Source organism: Apaloderma vittatum, unplaced genomic scaffold (assembly GCF_000703405.1).
Source record: "Apaloderma vittatum isolate BGI_N311 unplaced genomic scaffold, ASM70340v1 scaffold8325, whole genome shotgun sequence".
In the NCBI taxonomy this organism is placed as follows: Eukaryota; Metazoa; Chordata; class Aves; order Trogoniformes; family Trogonidae; genus Apaloderma; species Apaloderma vittatum.
This window is the reverse complement of record NW_009717680.1, coordinates 106,238-126,255: the sequence shown is the minus strand read 5'-3', so window position 1 is coordinate 126,255 and position 20,018 is coordinate 106,238. Positions and strand designations below refer to the sequence as shown.

General features: G+C 37.7%; 1 protein-coding gene across 1 annotated transcript in view; it reads right to left on the bottom strand.

Moving 5' to 3' along the window:
- Positions 1-20,018, bottom strand: part of COBL (cordon-bleu WH2 repeat protein) — a gene marked incomplete at its 3' end in the record, with an annotated part of 108,931 nt that overhangs the window by 29,025 nt on the left and 59,888 nt on the right. The window contains exons 8-9 of the mRNA XM_009869993.1: positions 15,940-16,078; positions 12,914-13,084 (exon numbers count right to left, since the gene is read on the bottom strand). Coding sequence (XP_009868295.1) covers positions 12,914-13,084; positions 15,940-16,078 — 310 coding nt within the window. The remainder of the gene's footprint in view (positions 1-12,913; positions 13,085-15,939; positions 16,079-20,018) is intronic.

Here is a 20,018-nt window from a genome sequence, read left to right as displayed (position 1 = left end):
TCCCTATTAACTTGAAATACCAGGAGGCAGAAATGCAAGCATGCAAGAGCGGTAACTGGATGCTATGCTCTGTACTGATTTGTGAATAGTAAAATGTTAATTGCAGTGTCATCTCTGGTGCCATGGCGAACGGTAGCCTGATGCAAGAAATGGGTCATCATCTGAACGCCCACTTGGAATAAATTTTCCCCTTTCATATTTTGCACTCCTAGTATCAGATTCTGCTTCTACTTCAGCCACGGGGTTTTGCCACTGACTTCAATGGGAGCAGGATCGGACCACTCACTTATTAAAATGCAAAGCTGCAGGTATCTCCTGCATGGGGTGAATCCCCACAGGGAAAATTTTTCTGCATTTTTATTCATGTGAAGTATTTTAAGGCTTTCATTTACACAGTTCATTCAACAATAATGTGCATGCCGTATAATGGGGTACCTGATTAAGCATGCTTAAGTGCTTTGCTGGAGCAGGGCCATTTCTAGAATTTGAAGGTTCACTATGATCACACTCTCAAAACAGACAAGCTAGTTTGGGGAATTTTTCACCTGAGTTAGTGGGTTTAATTAGGATCAGCATAAAAGGTCGTTTTTCCTACGGGAAATCTGCAAATGTCTTTGAATTTCTTTCTTTTTAGCCTCAGTTCCTGCAGAAATTAGGTTGAGAAGGTCACACTGTGGTAGGTTTGTAAGACTGCATATGAAACCCTCCAGTAACTTTTGAATCGACTGCCAACTCCTCCTGAATTAGTTAGGACGGATAACAGTCTAAAGTTCAATTCCAAAAGTTTCATAGAGAGGCAGGAGGACAGAGCAAGGGGACCTTCTTCATATATGTGCTGACATAAAAGCTCATTCTGTACTATCTACCAGGGATATCTGAGCGAAGGATGCTATGAGCAATAGCAAAGCTTCAACCCAGAGTGTGGTGGGCTTTACATACTAGAGAACTGTGTTATTAATGCAGCAGTCCAAAAGAAATGCTTAAGGAATTATTTGATGGGGTCTGGTAGAGGAGAAGACAACGAAGAAGAAAAAAAAATCCCAAATCCTAACATCCAGTTTGGTTTTGAAAAGCAAGATGTTGAAGCTTCTGGGATTTTCCCCTCCACCATTTTTTTTTCTTTTTCATACATTATTATTCCTTTATTATTCTTTCTTTCTTTCCTCTTCTTATCCCTAACTAAAACCAAACATTAAAACCCCCGAAAGACATCACATTTAAACTCCAAAGAACCAGTTCATTTTTTTCCTAAGAACACTATACAAGGATTGTGTTTGGAAATTTTTTTAGCAGGTGTGACTGGCCACTGCTACACTTTGCACAGCACAGTTTGTACAGTAATGACCAAGCACTATCTTCATTCTCCTGATTGCTCAAAATTTCAGCATGAGATTTTAAAATTCTCCTCTCATCTTAAGAGTGGCCCTGTCAGACCAGCACAGAAAGAAGCTGGTGTTTTGTTATTACTTTTCACATTACAGCTTGTAAGTTTAAAACTTCTGTCTCTATTGCTTTTAGGCTGCTAATTTTCTCACAGGCACTAATTTAACTCTGTGGAAAACCCTCAGGGAGTTTCCCTGTGCAAGGATTTTTTCTGTAAAAAAAATTCAATCGATACATTGCCAAAGCCTTGCATTATGAAAAGTGGCATATATTTAATGTACTTTGGAAGTGAAGAAAAGCCTTTTTAGTACAATCTGTGTCCTTCGTAAGAGCAGACAGAAGACAAATGATTTTATTTGAGGAACATCTGAATCCCATTGATTAGCTTGATGAATACAGATCAGGAAAGCTGCCAGGTACAGAGGAAGCTGGGCATGTCCACAAGGGAGTGGAGCAAACAAGCAAATTACAGTATATGCATGCTCTTTTTTTTTTTTTTTTTTTAACCAAATGTTTTCATTTGGAAAACTTGGACATTTAAACCTCTTAAGTTTCTTTAATTGACTGGTAATTAATCAACATACTGTTCTCATTTTCTGAAGGCAAACAGGAGAGATTTAAAAGTAAAAAAACGTATTTTTGAATTACAAATAATCAACAAAAATTTCTCATATGCTGTGCTTAATTGAAATACAATTTCTTCTAAAAAAAACAAAGAACAGAAACTTTTCCTCTTTTGCAGGAGAAAGCAGGATAAGTTTTACCTGGCAAAAAAGAATCATGCCACTCCTGAGCACAGATTTAACATGTCTGAGAGACTGGTGCTCAGGTAGAAACCCCTGAAAAATATTTTCAGAATAAAGCCAAAATACCAATCCATTCATGCAACAGTTCTCAACACAGTTATCTACTTCCAGCAACACCAGGAAGTGATGGGTGGCCCTTCTACAGCCCTTAGCAAGTTCACCGTGATGCTTTCTGCAGATCAAGCCAAGCATAGGAGTGTTTAGCTTCCAAAACATTTTCTTACGAGTTAAAAGTCACATTAAAAAACTTCTTATCTTGAACTTAAAGCCAGTAGATTAGTTTTTTCAACAGCCTTTATAATTCTTATGTAATTCTTCACAATTCTTATAATTGAAGTACAAGAATTCTTAAATTCTTCCATTCAAGTCTTGACTGCTACTTTATTAGTAAAGCTGTTGCATACTTTCATGTAGTTAAGAAAAAAATATGGAAAATATTTGTCTACTAATTTTGATGGTTTTAGAGACTGGAAAAATATTTTCCCCTCTAGTTTTTATCTTCCTGTCAAACGAAAAAATGAAGGAAAGAAACAATCATAAGAGAGAAAAGAAGAAAAATGCTGACCTACAGATTTTAAAAATCAGGTCTCAATAATAATTCATATTAGATGCTTGAAGCAAAAAAAATTACTTGTTTTGTTTGGTCTAACAAGTAGATACTCCCCTACCAGTTCTTCACTGTTTATGGGAGGTTACCATATATTTAGCAACTTTGCTTTCACCTTTTAGTCACATAGTCTTAAAAGAAAAAGAAGTATTTTTCTCTCATAGACCTCCTTTCTCATTCCTTCCTCAGTCTTCTTTTGTTTTAAGTCTTTGTCCTCCATTACACCCCACCTTTGCTTATGGTACAGTAGGTTGGAAAGTAATTCTTTTATCCATGCCAGGAACCAATTATGGAATCCACAAAAGGAGCTGACAAAAGAGACTCTGTCTCCACTCTCAGCCTTCTGCTCCCTCAGGCCCTAAAACCCAAAAGTGAATGTGCATGGCCAGAATTCTCAATTTCTTAGAAGAAAGCAGGCAAACATTTTAGTCAGTGTTTACTGACTTAGAAGTGGTAATAGGAAAAGCTGAGTGTGAGCATCTTGAAGGATGGACAAGCACATTGGTATGGGTATTATCACCTACCTGGAACAGAGAACAAAAATTTTCAAGTTTGCTCTCTGTGAATGGCCTGCATTTGAATCAGTAGGATCTTGCACTAAAAATGTCAATGCCATTTCAAATACCGACCTTCCACATTCATTTAGACCATACATAATGTGTAAATTGAGCCTAACTTTGAATTCATATCCAGGATTAAAGTTCTCACACAGACACACCATGTGCATCTACTCGGCTGGACACAGATGTTTAGTGTGGCTTGTAAGTGGTAAAGCTTAAGTCTCTATGTGCATAGGTGTGATGACCTCTTCATATTTCACTGTTCAGGCAGGACGAAGTAGTATGTTTAAGGTGCCACTCACCTATTAATAGTAAGGCTCACATAGTTAAACTGCTCTTATTTTGACCAAGGAAGAGGGGAACAGAATTTGGTTTCACTTAGAATAAACATTCACAGTTTATCCAACTGCAAGGCGATCAGAAGAGAAATGTCTTTACATTTAGTCAGGGTGGGAAATGTGAAACTAAGATTTATTCCACACTCTATGAAATAGGTACATAACCAGTTAAAAACCTAAATATCAGGAGAAGAGACTAGAAAGACTACTTGATTCACAGGAGTCGAGTCTCATACTTAATATTTTGTTCTATTCAAAGGAATTCTGCTCCCTTACATTAGGGTTGACTTCTGGCTCAAAATCTTCAAAATCACAGGTGTTATTTCCAATAAGAGCAGGCAGCAGAATGAACACATAAGGGAATACAAAATACTCCCTTTCCAACTGGTGTTACATTTACCCAGGACTGAGCCTCCTTCTTCAGAACTTTTTCAAAGCATGAGAAAATGAAGACTCAGTGAGTCAAATTTACGATTTTCTTACTTGAACTGAACTGGAAAAAACAAATAATCTTTCATGTTTAAAGAACATTCAAGGGATATAAAGGACTCAGTATCTGAAACCTATTCAGTGCATCATCAACTTTTCAAGTAGATTATTCCTGCTACTGGGCTTAATCATTTCAACAGTCATTTACCAGTTGAAGTCAGAGCATCACAGAAGAATATGCAAGAAACAAGGAATAAAGCAGCTGATTCTTGCATAGAAAAATACAAGATCACCTTCCCTCTTCTCCACCTCAGCAAAAATCAGCGGAGTTTATTATGCGTAAGCTCTTCCGGGTAAACAAAAAATTAATTATGTCACTTACTGTTCTGTCAACTTTTTATTAATTTTAACAGTGGATCTCTCTAGTCATAGGGGTGCTATAAAAAAGCTTATCTGAACACTGCACAGGAGATACGTGAATAGAAGTGTGTAAACATCGATGGCAAGTTTGTCTCCCTGTCCTTGAGGGGGAAGTTCATAGTTTTGTAATGACATTAGAAAACAACATGGCTGTAATTTTCAACGGATGGAATAAGTTACATTCTGTCTTCTAAAATAACATGTATTTTACTACGGAAAGTTAAATGGTGCCTACTGCATGTACTAAATATATACCGACAGCCATGGTAGTGACTGGAAGCCAAGTTCAGACGGTAGAACTGCTGTCTTATACACACACACACTCTCACAAAGAGGCACTTTTACACTAGGATGGAATGATAAAGAGGACTTAAAGTAGCTGTAACCATGAAGGACAAGTGTATGAGAATCACGACCACAGACTCGGCTTTACAAATGCAGACTACAGGGACAGATGAAGGGCACATGACAGATTGCATGGCCATATTTTTAATAAACAGATGAATCGTAGGCCTTTACAATTCATCATACAACTTGGACTGGACAATTTCTCTACCAAACACTCTCTGTTGGCAATTATTTGAGCACTCTAGATGTCTTGGACGGCTTTAAATAATTCCAGATTAAAATGAACAAAAAGAGAAATACTACCTTTTTCCATTCATATATTTAGATTATTATCTATGTATTTTGCTGGTCCAGAACAAACCTCAGTTTTGGACCAGTAGCACGTTTCCTAAAGAAAGAAATGGAATGAGTTCAAAGTTTAGTATTCTACAGCCTTGTCACTGCGAAAGAAAAAAATCCAACTGCTCAGTGAGAAAGACAGCCTTCACTTCAATTTTCAAAGATTTCAATCCTAAGGAAAAAAAAAGAAGGCATTACATGTAGAAAAGACATTTAAGGACATTTGGAGAATCTCCGAATCCTAGATTCTAGTCTCCAAATGACTGAATTACTGGTAACAAAGTCATTTGTCTCTGAAAGAAGATGGATACTAAAACAATCTGTTCATGCTTTTAAGATGCTAAAACTCAAGCTGATAAACCTCTACCAGAAGACATTTTGCTGTACTGGCACTAAACCTGACCTACTCCTATGCACTCGTTTTTAAGCACATACACCATCCATATGCAGTAATTTCAACACGTTGGACACAGCAGCCATAAATATAGAGGCAGGATCTCTGCAATATAATTGTCAACTCACCATGTCACCACCCTATACAAGAATACTTGGAGTAAAAATTTGAGCTTACATATGGAAGATGCCACGACAGTGGCATCACCTGTGAATATTTTTTATCTTAATTTTCCTATTTGAGATGAAATCACTTAAAAAAAACCTAGAAAAAATACATATTTTTATTTTTAGTTGCCGAACAACAACTCAGTATGTTAAGTTTCATTTTACAGAATTCTTAAAGAACTGAAAATGTTCGTACAAGTGTGGTATCTATTAGCTTAAAATGTACCTTTAGCATTAGTCTTGCTACCTACTGCAGATACGTGACAACATCAGCTCCCTCTGGTGGTCAACAGAAAAGAAGTTTTTATTTTTATAAAATCTCGGCAGCAGGAAGCTTAATCTCTTTCTAATTCACTGGACTTTGTAGGAGTTGAGTACATTCATCAGGTACCAGAATGGATTTAACCATAGATGATACATCTGTCCTTATTTCCTAAGAGCACTCAATGTCACTGACATTAGAGACATAATACTGGAACTTGTTTTAATTTATAAGCTAGCTATGCATTTACTTGTCCTCCTGAGATGGCTCAATAATATTTTCCATTCGCTTTTTCTCTTTTGCTTTGTTTGTTTTTCACCCCAGATACCTTATCAGGAAGGGCAGTATTCAAGCAACGCTGTTTGGTAGTGCAGATAAAACCTGAATATATTAAATGTGTTTCTTACTAACTCTGGTAAGAGCATTTTGGTGAGAAAGTGTAATATAGCAGTCAATTTGTTATCAACTTCTCCATGTCATTCTTATTACACTTCTAATGTCTACAGGGTTAAAATAAAAGGAGTAAAACCAACCTAACGTCCTTTCACATCCCTGCTAACCCAAGACCCCATCAAACTGACCTAAACTGACATTTCTTCCTCTCATTGAAAATGACAGAAAAACTCTCATTCTCCTCCAGGAGCCGAATCAAGGCGACATTAGAGACCCTGGGTCAAAGCCTGGACCAAGCAGGGATTCTCCAGCTGTACCTCGGCGCTGAGCTGGTGCTCACGAACCAAACCTCCAGCGCGTTCACGTTCGCTTAAACACTTCATCCCCTTGCACATGCGCTATTGATGAATTAACAGCTGTGAAACAAAGTCTCTATGCGATTCCACTGAATAGATTTGGGTTTAATGAGTGTTACTGAAAGTTCTTTCTCACACTGTGTATAGTAATAGGAGGTTTTACATATGCTAGTATTATAGCATAATTTCTTATAATTAAGATGATTTCTTGTAAAGATGCAGCATTTTTTCTCCTCTTTTAGAGTTCTGTTTAATATTGTAGGTGTATATGTTGCTGACAAAATTTTAAGAAACAAAGAATGTGAGCTAGAATAAGCAGTGAGGTTTTTTTTTAAATTCAGAAAGGCAGAGCTGGCTAGATTAACCCGGCCATTAAAATATTTCACATAGGAATTACACAGAAAATGTTAATTCCTACAAACATATCTTTAGAGGTAAATTTTACATTTTAATTTAAAAAATCCCAGTAAATTAAGGTTAAGTAATTAACTTCTTGAGTTTTCACTTGTAGCTTTTAAGAGTCTGAGCACCCGAGAAGAGACAGCAAACTTGTCAGCTACGTGGAGGAGTCACTGCTGTATTCATTCAAAGCAAGGAAACTTTTTCATCGAATATGAAATTTTGTTGAAAACTCAAGCGTCCTTTAAGCTAAACCGGTATCAATTGAAAGAACTCCTACTGCAATACGCTGTACTTCTACTTTGTCCTCAATACAAAAATTTTGGTTTCAACACTTCATTATTCCGTTTTCATACTAGTCTGAACTCTACAGGGCACGTAACTCCACGGAGTTACAAATAGGATGTAAATAGAGGAATGAGAACTGGTACATTATGTTCTTAATCTTCACACTATGAACACGCAACTAGGTGTTGGGTTTTTTTAAGAGAACACTTACAATTAAATCATTGTCCTGTCTTAAGAAGTTGTTACAAAGTACCTGGCAGCACAGACAGTTCAATTCTACTCTACTTTTAACAGAAGACCCTTAGGGCATTAAGTATACTTTCGGAAACATCACTTAAAATTTATTAACTACATGTCATGTTTGTATTAAAAACTGTCAAAACTCTTTTCAGTCATGTTTCACATTATCTGTAGGAATGCTTTGCTTTCTTGTTCTCTACTTTGCCTATCTGGAAAGGATTCAAGATGAACACGATTACTTGCTTGAGGGTAAAACAATAATTTTTCATCATTTAAATTAGTTATGTATTGCAACTCACTCATTTAAATAACATTAATGTCTTAAATCGCAGTATGTGTGAGGTCAGAATAGTTTTGGGTGCGTGCACCATTGCAACTCATAAAACCTGCATTTATAGTTCAGAATGATTAAAAATACACATCTCATGGGCTGTTCAAAGAACTTTCTTCAGAGCAAGGAAGTTTCTGCGAAGTACCATCCTATAGCTGATATTTTAATTATAACTTACTGACTATTCCTAGTGCAACTGTAAAAAGGAGACTTGTGGAACAAGATTTATCTTGAGCAAATAGTGTTTGCATCTTTTGTTACAGAAATAGAACACACACCTTGACTTCCATAGGACGTCTGCAGCATCAAGATAAAATTACTCATACTAAGAAGCAGGATGAAAGTAGAAGTAAAGCCTATGAATCAGTGCATTTGGTATTCGTTCTTAGTATTCTTTACAGGCCCCTTTCTGTTTGTTTTTTTTCTCAGCAGCTTGATTGATAGCCAACATACAGAAAGAATCTTGCACTTCAACTTGACTAGGCCATGCCCAGTTCTAGTTTTGTTACAAAGCAACAAAACATATGCAATGAAGGAAAACTAGCACATATTAAAGAATGTAAAATGTTATACCTAGGTTAACAGAAAAAAAACAAAATCAAAAAATGCTTTTAGGAAGTCTTCATTAAACCTTTACAGTATTGAAAGTAAGACAATCTGTCCCAAAACCACACTCTTTGAAACACCATATCAAATTAAACCATGGCACAAAGTAAAGAGAATCTTTCAAGAAAGAATAGACAAATGTATGGATAATCTTTCTGAGGCTGATAGATAGATTTATATAACACAGCATACAGTTCTGGAGCGTACATCTCACAAATGAGTATGAACCACAGCCGAAAGTAATCAATAGTAATTAAAAGAGAATGTGCGAGTTCAAAAGGAAAGGAAGCCAAAATCTCAGTCAGAAAAAAAAAGGTTCTTTTCCAGCAGGGGAGGAAGGAAGGCAACAGAAGAATCAGGGTAGCAGAGGCAACAGGAGGTTCAGAGGTATGAAGGTCATAGGAAGAGGCAAAGTCTGTCAGACGCGCTTGGTGTATGAAGGAAATGATGCACAACAGTAAACTGTTGGGGAAAAGAGTAAAAGGATAAAATTATAAATATTGTGTAGGTCAGACAGTAGAATGCCTAGCATGCTTATTAATGTTAAAAAATCAGATCCTCAAAGGAGGTGTAGGTGTGCGGGCATATGCATTAACATTCGGAATCCCACAGATGCTTCTCCCTAGGTTCATGTATAGCTAACTCAACAGCAGAACACCTACTGATATGCAGCATGTCTACAAATTTGGCTTTATTTGGCCTGAGTTTTAGTTCTCCAGAAGATACATGAGAGATGATGGTCGAGATTCAGCTTCATTCTTTGGCCTCAGATCAAGCTGGATGAGTACAGGGAGGAATGGCGGTATAAGCCTCCTAAGTCACACGTGCAAGTCTTCTTGCTTTAAAGATCATCTCTCAGAAAGAAAAGGCTAAGTCACTTGACAGATGCCTTCTGAGGCAGTGTACTATGACAGGCCAGCAAAACTCCCTACTCAGCAGCTTGCAGCTCTCAGTGAATATAGAACCACATGTAAAACGTAGTTTCCTTTCTGTGAGTTTCTCTCCTTATTTTTGCTTCAACTTAACAAAATCCAACCCTTAGAGACTACCCCTAATGACTGTGAAAGGGTAGGAACATATCTAAGGTGACTGAAGAAATGACTGGATTGCTTGTGAAACTGTCACAGCTTTTGTCAAGTGTCTTGTATTATCTGTTAATATATCAATGTTATAATGAAACCCATTAAACAGTAGATATGGGGAAAAGGCTCCTTTTTGCTCTCTTTGTTCCTTAAAATTAACCTGGTGCCATCCAACAACTACTAGTATACATATGGAATGTCTACAAAGTAACTGGGAAATGCTTATGCCCACTCTTTCAGCCCTTTCAAACTTTCTGGTTAAGCGATCAGTGATTATTTTGATCTATAGTTAAAAACAAAGACATATTCAAATAATGATTTCACTTCTTTAAAGACAGAACATTTTCAAAATTTTAAAATCAATCAGTTTCCAAGTCCTTACCCTGTGCAAACCCCAAGTTCACTAGTACTTTATCCAGTGTCAGAGTGAAGAATTTAACGTCAAGATCTCACTCTACAGGAAGGTTAATTGTTTATTCTTTTTCAAACAAATTGTGATTTCTTACTGCACTGCTTAATGACAGTTCAAAACAAGTCAAAGGGCTAATCATGGAGGTTGACACGAATATTGCATTTGCTCTAATGCTAGCTGAAAGCATTTCAAGACAGTGTGATTTAGTTTCTTGCCTAGGTGCAGCAATCTTTCAATATGTGCATTCTTTACCTGAGGTAAGTAGCAAAAAGCTTACTACTGATTCATTTATTGGGAACTTCACAAGTTATGTGACATAGCCAAATGCCATGCAACAGACATCGACATCTCCACTTCTGCATTCCCAAAACGTAGTCAAACTTAGTATCACAGGCCAAGATCAGCAAGACAGGATGGAGAAAGGATCCCATAAACATGTCATTTCAGACATGCACATAACATGCAGTTAAGCGTCCACCAGACCAAGAGTTAAGAAAAAAGGTCATGTAATGAGAATACAAAGATTAAAGAGCAAAAGCTATGAGGAACAACTGTACTCTTGTTTGTGGAAGAGATTTTTACCATTAGAGTCAGAAAAGCCCAAGTATCTTACTAAAGGCCCTATTCATGAGTGACTTACATTCCACCTAAGTTTGGAAAACTCTGTGAAGAGTGATTATCATCATCCTCTATGAAATGAAAATTTCTCAGCATGGGTTTCCCAGAGTGCAATGGGACAACTGTATGTTTCCTGGGAAGGAATGAAGGGTGAGGCATCATGCCCCACAGACAGCAGCAAACCATAAGGAACAAGAATTTAAACTCCACGCGATCACAGAATTTTAATTTCTCATCACAGTCACTCTCTCAGCAAAGGAAGACCACAATTCTCGTCAGAGAAAGCCGTTTTGGGAGTGCCTTCAGAACAAATATGCCTTTCATCAATAGCTCGCACCAGTAACTTGCCCTCTTTTCCCACCTTGTTCTGTGAGAAAACACGTATACTGAGGTTAGAGTTAGGAAGATTGAAAATGTTCTTCTTTGAATCTAATGTCAAAGTCCTTCAGCGCTGCTTGAGGCATTCTCAGGCAATAAAAACCATCATTGCAAAACTCTGTTCTTATACTGCTCAATCGCTACAGTATCTAAGCACTTTCAGAATGGCATTAGGCAATATAATTAGCATCTGTCATATGTGCTGCTTTCTCTCATGGGTACATCTATACTCATTTCTCTTACGTAGATCTATACATGCATCTTTATCCAGGCAGAGAACAGCATAATTACAAAGCTCAAGTTGTCCCTCTCCAACACTGATGCTTTAAGTCCAAAGTAAGTACCCACTAAGCACTATTCTTTCTGCCCTCAGTAAAATGAGGATAATAAAAGCTCATGTTATGCTTCCATGTACAAGCTTAGTCAAATCCTTTTGGCTGGGATATTGTGTTTGTTTACGAGCAAGTGATCGGGCTGATAAAATCAGAGCTGCATTGATGAAAGGGTATTTGATCACCAAGGTAGATCAGGAAAGCATTGCGAAACAACAGCGGTAGAAAATCAAATGAAGAAGAAACATTAATGCGAAGAAGGCCACAATGGATTTTTAATAAAGAAAACATTGTAGGCAGGCTGATGGTATCTAGCAAAAAAAAGAAAAAGATTTAAAGTATGATATGATTTCTGTGTGTATGCTGGTAAAAATGAATGAGAGTTAATCCTCCATAAGATTCAGGTTTTCTGTTAGCATGGATCTCCTTCATTTCCTTCTCTCCCTTCCAATAAACCTCGTCAATCTCTATTTCAGCACGGATTTGAAAAGTAATGCTTTAGATTTAGCTGGTATCCACAAGCAAACAAACGAACATTAATGTATCAGAGTAACTGCAACCTGCAGAATATTTTTGGCAAAGAAAATGTCTTGGAAAAATATCTTTTGTCAAATTAGCAGCTAATGGAGACATTTCACTGTCCCACAGTTAGGAGACACCCTCCCAGCCTTCAAAGGAAGTGTGTCCATGAGATGCTATAACGTGCAGAGCTTTGTTGCCTTTACGGGATCTACATGGGTGTGCAGGGCAAGCCCACAAGGAACGTAACACATGATCAAAGACTTGGATTGTGTACAAAGACTTAAAGACAGTCCATGGATTAGCACAAAAAAGTAGCACGAAAACACGCTTTTCATAAATACACAAAGATGTGGAAACTTTGTCTGGTAACTTTAACACTCTGAGGGAAGAGCACGCAAAGCACAATCCAGATATAGCAAGAAAGGTGTACCCATTAGGATATGAAGGCCTTTAACAATATAGGGCTCCTGTAAATGGCTTCATTTTCCTATGGGAGATGCCCTATATTTTTCAACCTAGACTGACAGATCTATTTACTCTCAAAGGGATTCAACTCTGGAGAGACAGAAAAGATGTTAGTACAGAAAAACAAACATGGAGAGTTAATACGAGACAATAGATTTTTGCTTTCAGCTGCACAGAGTCACAAGGCTTAATGGTCCTTTTAAAACGCTTCCACACAATGGCCAGGTAGCATCCACAAAACTGTCTCCAAACAAGTGTTTTGCTTATTTATTATGAATTAGTTACACTGCATTGGGCATTTTGAAAGACAACAGGCTAGAAAAAAGGGAAAAAACAGACATGTATGTCTAGAGAGCAGAGAGGAAAGTCTGGAAAAGTTAACCCTGAGAGCAACCATCAGAAGAGTGGAAATGCAAATACATATATTTTCAAACATACGTTTAGGTACCAGCTCTGTTGGTGCTGTAACATCTGCTTCTCTGTAACAGACTGCTGGATCCACAATGTCTCTGTCAGGAGGAGGGTAAGGTGGGGGTGAGGGGATCACTAACTGGGGTGGACCACGAGTGGTGCCTCTAGGAGGCTTTTGTGGCACCTGCCGTCCATCACCTACAGGGGGACCAATTGACTAGTTACTTCATTGCAAAACAATAACCACTCTGTTTATTGTTATTTTTTTAAACACACACTGATTTTCCCTTACCCACATCCCAAGTCTCTCTGCATCTAACCCAAATAATTAAGGGAGAAGGAAAAGCTAGGTCTCTCTTAAACCAGTCACAATGGGACCAGAACTGAGCCCAGCACATACATGTACATCACAACTAAAAGTTAAAATCACCAGTTTTAGTAGACACAAGGAAGGAGGGGAAAAAAAAAGTTTAATAAAAGAATCAAATTGAATACAGCTATGTAAAGAAATGTGAAAAGTATGTTTTATTTTTATCTTCTCCAGGGACAAACTGCCTGTATTTGTTGATCTCTCGGATACTTTACGTGACTATTTTCCTGACTCTTTGAGAGAAAGAGGAAAATGCCTCAGGTCAGTATTTTGAAGTCGGTATCTTGACAGGTTTTTGCCTTCTTTTTCTGAGCAGGTTTTTTACTATTTTGACATTGTGGAGAAGCAGATGATTAAGCTCTTTTTGCAAAACAGTGTTTTAAGCTATCAAAAGAAATGCTTGTAACTTTGGTTGGGGGCTTATTTCACTATTATGTGCAATCGCTAAATAAATACATGAACCTTTTGGACTACACCCTGGTAACCACTTGCAAAGTCAAAACGCTGCTGCCAGTTTGTAGTGTACAGACCTAGAGCTATTGCAATTTTTCAAAGTCCTTAGAGGCTGAAAGAGGAACCATGTCTACCTGCTTGTTCTGCTCTCCTACTCTGCCTTGAGCATCTGCTGTGGTCATTGCTGAGGACAGATGCTGGCAGAGGTGAACTTCTGATCATTCCTATAGTCTTAGGCTCATGCTCTGGTGCTGCTGAGAAGGGAAGTAGCACCAAAAGGGAGGAAAAAGATTAAACCATTAGTACTTTCTACTTAGGACTCTCTAGTTTCCACAAGACACAACTTGATGCTGGCAAATGTGCAGACCTTTTTTTACCGCTTTGAAAAAACTGGGCACAATACTTCCGGGTCACAGTGAGTGATTCAGTACTGAATACTGAAGTGAGTCTGCCAGTTTCAGAATATTTTTGATAGGATATTTCATTTGATTCACATGGCTAATTTGGGAGATACATAGGTAGCTTTCATGCTTTTTCTGTCATGTGGCTGCCTATTTCTTCCAGCACATTTTTCCCCTCACTACAGTCTTGCTTTTTTCACAGCTTTTCTCTCTTGCTTTCAGAACCATCTGTGCTTTCTCATCGTTTTCTTGCAAGGGCCCTGAAAAGAGGCTGTTTTACCAACCCTTCCTTGCTATAACATTTTTCTTGTTAATGAATGCATTCATTCAAGAAAGTAGCAGAAAAGTACTGAAGATAGGGCTACTGTGGGATGAGTTCTTTGTCAGTGTGAACTAAGAGGGCTCCATTAAAGCAAACGATACTACAAAATCCTACATTAGCAGAGTCTGCCCAGCAAGCACTTATGTACACCGTACTGAACGGACTAGAAGTGGCTCTGCTCTGCTTTATTTCATCTGCAACTTTCTGAGCACCAATATAAAATAAACAAACACTGACAAAAAGTTAAAGCACCAAATGTCATCCATAAGTGATCAGCAGTAGGGCAAAGGATGAGGAGCGACAGATTGTGACATCTTCAATGGTTAAAAGTAAGCCAATTTGCTGATAACTCCTGTGTTATATGGCACAATGATAACGTTCCCCTTAGAGGGTTTAAATAAGAGATGTCAAAGGAGTCGTACATGTCACAAGATAATGGACTCCTGCTGCTACATAAATGCTGAGGCATTAAATGTGAAGCACTTACTGAAAATAAATGCTGGAACAAAGCCAAGAAGTTTCTTTCTAAACTGTGAGGCATTTGTAATGTAAGCAATTATGTATGACAGGATGTCACATCTGTACGTCTTAGGCACTTTATGAAACATGAGGTCAAAGGCATGAACTGAAGTGCACTGAGTGCCATTATAGCACTTGAAGAATGATTCTCCTAACGTACTGAAAAATGAGTCCCAAAATGTGGGGTTCTTGTATCTTTACCCATCATAAAATCGCTTTGCTAAAAGCATAATCTTGGGCACCCACAGATCTGAATAAGCTAACAGTCAGATAATGACTGAGGTCTGGGAGAACAGTCTTCCTGTATGAGAGTAAATGCAGTGTGACATACGGCTGAAGGCTAGTTTCTCCTCTTGTCTCCAGCTACTTATGACTTTTCTTTGAGAACATCAGCTCTTTCTTCTACCGATTAGCTGAAGACTCAGCAGAGACTGGTTTCTAACAAAACTGAGGACTAAATTAAAACGAAAAACTTCACTGAATATGGTGAGTTGATGCCAAACTGTTGGAGGACTACAGGAAAAGAAAATGCCTTCAAGGTCTATGAACATGAGGAGATACTGAATCAGCTTGACTGTACTTCAGTTCCAGCACAACCCCACAGCTTCAGATGCATTCAGTATTGCCTGGCCTATTTCCATTTTCTAACATCTCCATTACTATTCTGTATTTCCATTTACTAGCAAAACCACTAAGGCACAGAATAAGCCCAGGGCTAGTGATTTTGGATATTCAGCTTGTGCCAAACATTCAAATCATCTGTTGAGTCTTCTATATCTTTTACGACTCTACAGTACTCTGCCATCAATAAAAAAATTAATATATAAACACTTATTTCCAGACTTTCATTCTGCAGAGAAATGTGGTTTTTTTTCCCCAAGTTACATAAGTTTCCGAACTCACAGCATAACAGAATTAAGGGAACTTCGAACAGTGAGCACTGAAAGCACATGCACAGTATTACACTGGAGAAAACAATGTCTCTCACCCATTGTGCTCTTCCTCTTGTCCTCCCTCTCTTCTGTCCTGTTTGGCATGGCAGGAGTGGGTGGAGCAGATGCAGTTGGTGGAAGAGGGGCACGCCTCTTCTTCTTCTGTAAATCGTTTAGGGATACTCCTTGTGAAATCTGGCAAAGTTAAAAAAGAGGCACAGTAAAGGATATGTTTTGTTGATGTCGTAAATTGTCAGTAACAAAATAAATCCATGGTTGTGGTATGACCTAATTTCCCCACACGGTATATTTACAATGAGCATTTATAGTGACAACAGGAGACTAAAAAGACAGATCAGAAGAAGTACAGTAATACTGCACTCAGAGAAGGAAAGGGACAAGAACTGCAGGTGAATGTCACAGGAGAAATATCAGCCTGGTAGACATTTGATGTTTTTGGTAAAAGGGAAATAAAGAGCTCAACACTCAGCAACACACAGTATGACACTACATGTGTTGTTAAGCTTAAGCCATAGCACGATCTTTTTTCTTTCCATTGGTTTCTTCAGATCCTAAATTAAGGTTAAATGTTCCAATCGGTATGTGTAGGAAACAAAATCTTATTTTGTTTTCCTCTCAGATCTTTAAGGAGTTCTGAGAGAAGAATCAGAATTGGAAGATTGCTTGCATGACGGTACAAGATCACACTGTACTCTGTTTATGTCTCCTGGACTTTGCAGACATACTTTTGAAGATCTTTAACACCTCACCTTCCAATAATTGCAACATGCTGGTGGCAAGCCAAGACTTCATTACTGCTTATTCTGCTTTTAAAAATACAAAAAAAATTATTACAACTGACTTGGGTTTCACTGCGTTGCATAATATTTTCTGTAGCTTGTTGAAACTTAGCTCTGTTTCCTTTTTCAAGAAAAAATAATAATAATAAGCTCAAAAATACCTAGGAAAATCTGTTGAATTTTTATATTTGAAAGGTACTGACAGAACCAGAGGGTAATTGGAGCTGCCCACACGTGGTATGCTGTTGGCATTCCTCAGTTTTCACCTGCGTGACTTCATTGCTCTCTCTGTCTTGATACTCCCCAAGGCTGGAGATACCTAACATACAGAACTGCCCGGTGGTTTTCCAATATTTAAAAGGTCCCAACAGTAATAATAATCCTTCTTTTGATCCAGAGGATTAATGGACTCTTAAAACATATTTATTGTGGGAGATTTCATTAAACAAATAGTGGCTTCACACTGCTCAAAGCTATTATCAGAGTTCAGAGGAAAGGGACTCATTTATGCACATCCTTTCCTAGGTTGAGTGAAAATTCTAAGAATAAATGATTTTTACAAAGATTAGGATATGAACAGAGCCTCTCTCTACCTTCCTTTTTAAAAACACTCAGGAGGGTCTTAGCTTATAAAACCCATCCATTTCCCACTCTACAAGATAACACTTTAACCACTGTGCCCACAGAAAAATTGGATGCCCCTGGTTCTTGGTGAACCTGTCTCCTCCGTAAGGACAAACTGGGTAGTAACTGCACGAAACGCAGAGCACGTTAAACAGGATGAGCTGCAGCTTTGAAGTAAACAATTTCTTTAAGGTGGAAGGGATGGAGGGTGGGAAAGAAAGGTGTCCTGGTCTTTCTTCCTACTACTATAGATTATTTCCGCATTTTACATTACATGTCTGCTGGATACAGCACGTGACTAAAGCCAGCGAGGACGATCTAGATAAAGTCAGGCAAGCCTTTAAATGGGCAAGAATGTTAATAGTAACTAGGGATTTTGCAGACTTCAGTTTCATTCACGAAAATTAATGGAATTTGAAAAATTCAAACCTACACGCATAAAAGAGCACCAGGCTAAATGTTCAGGAATGAACACAGCAAAATTTTAGAGCTCCTCTTAAAAACTGTTGCCCAAAGCTATCGTGTTGCTCCATATTAAGATGGGGCACCTCTCCTGATGAAGAAACTGCCTACCAATGGTTAGGAACCAACTGCAACTTCCTTAAGTTGAACCCCCCTCCTCAATTCTTATAGAAGCAGAATGCCCAATACTGAGCTGAACATGGGAAACTGTTTAGTGAAACAGACTCAGTGGGCTTTGGGTAACAAAGGAGGAATTACATGGAGGACAGCTACCTAATGCTGCATTCTTCTTCGTGTCTATTTAGGGCAATTGGCAAATAGGCACTTGGAAAAAAAAAATCACGTTATTCTGCACTGCATTTTAATTATCTAAACACACGTGAGCACGCAATAATGTATGTTGATTCTTCAGGACAGTATGCTACTAAAAAGAGAAAATCATGAAAGCAGGGATGACTACAAAGTCTCTAGAATTCAGTAGCTATGAAGAACTTGAACCATCTGGCAGATAGGTAGCATCTGAACTTCCCCAATACTTCACAAGCACAAGTCACGTCTTTCGTGGTTATTTAATGGCATTTTGGGGCTTCCATATTCACTTGTCTCACCAGACAGAAACATAATTTTATTTGAAGACAAAAAACCTTGATGTTCTGGTGATTTAAAAGATAAATCTAGGAAATCTTGAGAATCACAGCAGAAAGTAAGGAAATGTGTGCTGAAACAATAGAGCTCACTAGTCATCCTTCCCCAAGTACCAGATGAGTGAAAGAAGTTAGTTTGGTATAGACCAATTCCTCAAAGATACATTAGTGTTTTACTAAGCAGAAAGAATCTTTGTTAGAAGCCAGCTTATCTTTTTCACCTCTATGCATTTAGTTGAATCTTCTGAGGAATATTAGATAGATGTATGGATAAATGTGTGGCAACAGCTAAAGAAAATCCTAGAAAATAGCTAGCGCACAACTGCAACAATGCAAGTTTGGTCAAATACACCCACAAACATGCTTTTATAATACTGTCAGCTAAGTGCAGTATACTTCACAAACACCACAAAGAAGATGAAAAGCCTGTTTAAAGCCAGCCACACTACAATGTAGGTAAGAAGTGACTAGTCCAAAAACAGGTGATAAAATTTGTTAAAAGTAGTTCTTTGGTAAACCTATGAGGCTATAAATACGTAAATAATTATAAACTGAAAAAATATATGAATAAACATAAATGGAAAAAACACAAAGAACATTCTGTTTCTTTCTTATAATTGTGTATACCAAAACAACAGAACTTGAAAATAGTTTGTTATGGTTGGATGCTTCTTTTATAAAGAAATTAAGCCTTAACAACATTATCTGAAGTAATTTTCCACCCAAACTTTGTTACAGGATCCTCAATTTGAGCTAACAATATTTCCTAGTCCTAGCACTTGTGCTTCACCTATGTAGCATTTTTAACTAGAAGAAATTATTAGGTCAGCTTCTCTAACATACCAAATACCTAACTTCTGAGGATGTTATTTTCTCTGAGTATAATTAATACCATCAACTGAGCTAGAGATGAATAAAGTGGGTGAAAAGGATCCAAGTCTGACAAATTGTGTCACTTCTGTTCCCCTATCGATAAGACTACATACGATGTAAAAAAAATATTTTCCATTAAATTCATGTCATGGCTCACATGCTGTTTGAAAAATACTTCCACTATTGCAGACAAAATATCTGAAGAATGTGCTAAATGTGTTTTCCTTGTCTGAAAGCTCAACATCTTTATTAAAATTTTAGGCCTTTAGATAAGATTTATAGAATATATGTAGAGAACAACAACAATGTTATGGGGAGGTTACGTGTCAAAATTGTGTGGAAAAGAATCCTAAAAGGCTAATGCTTGAAATGTTTAATCAGGAGTATTTGATAGTACCCTACTTGCAAAAAGTCTGTGGATACTGTAAGACTGAATTTGAGTTTCTTCATGCAAAAAAGTCCAGTGCCTTCTTTGGGCTGGGTTGCGCTGAGTATGAATTAATGAAAAATATTAATGGAGGCCCAAGGAAACAAAAGCCACCACCACTAAAAATTCATTAGGCTTTCAAAGTCAAGGAGGGTCACAGATAAATCTCTAGTGTGAGCTCTTATCCTTTCCCTTGCCGATGCTCTACTCACAGGTCAGACACTGTGTCGTATTTATCAACCATTTCCTATAAGTTTTTCTCACAAAAATGTTTATCTGTGTAAGTACTTGCAAAGTCATCTGGC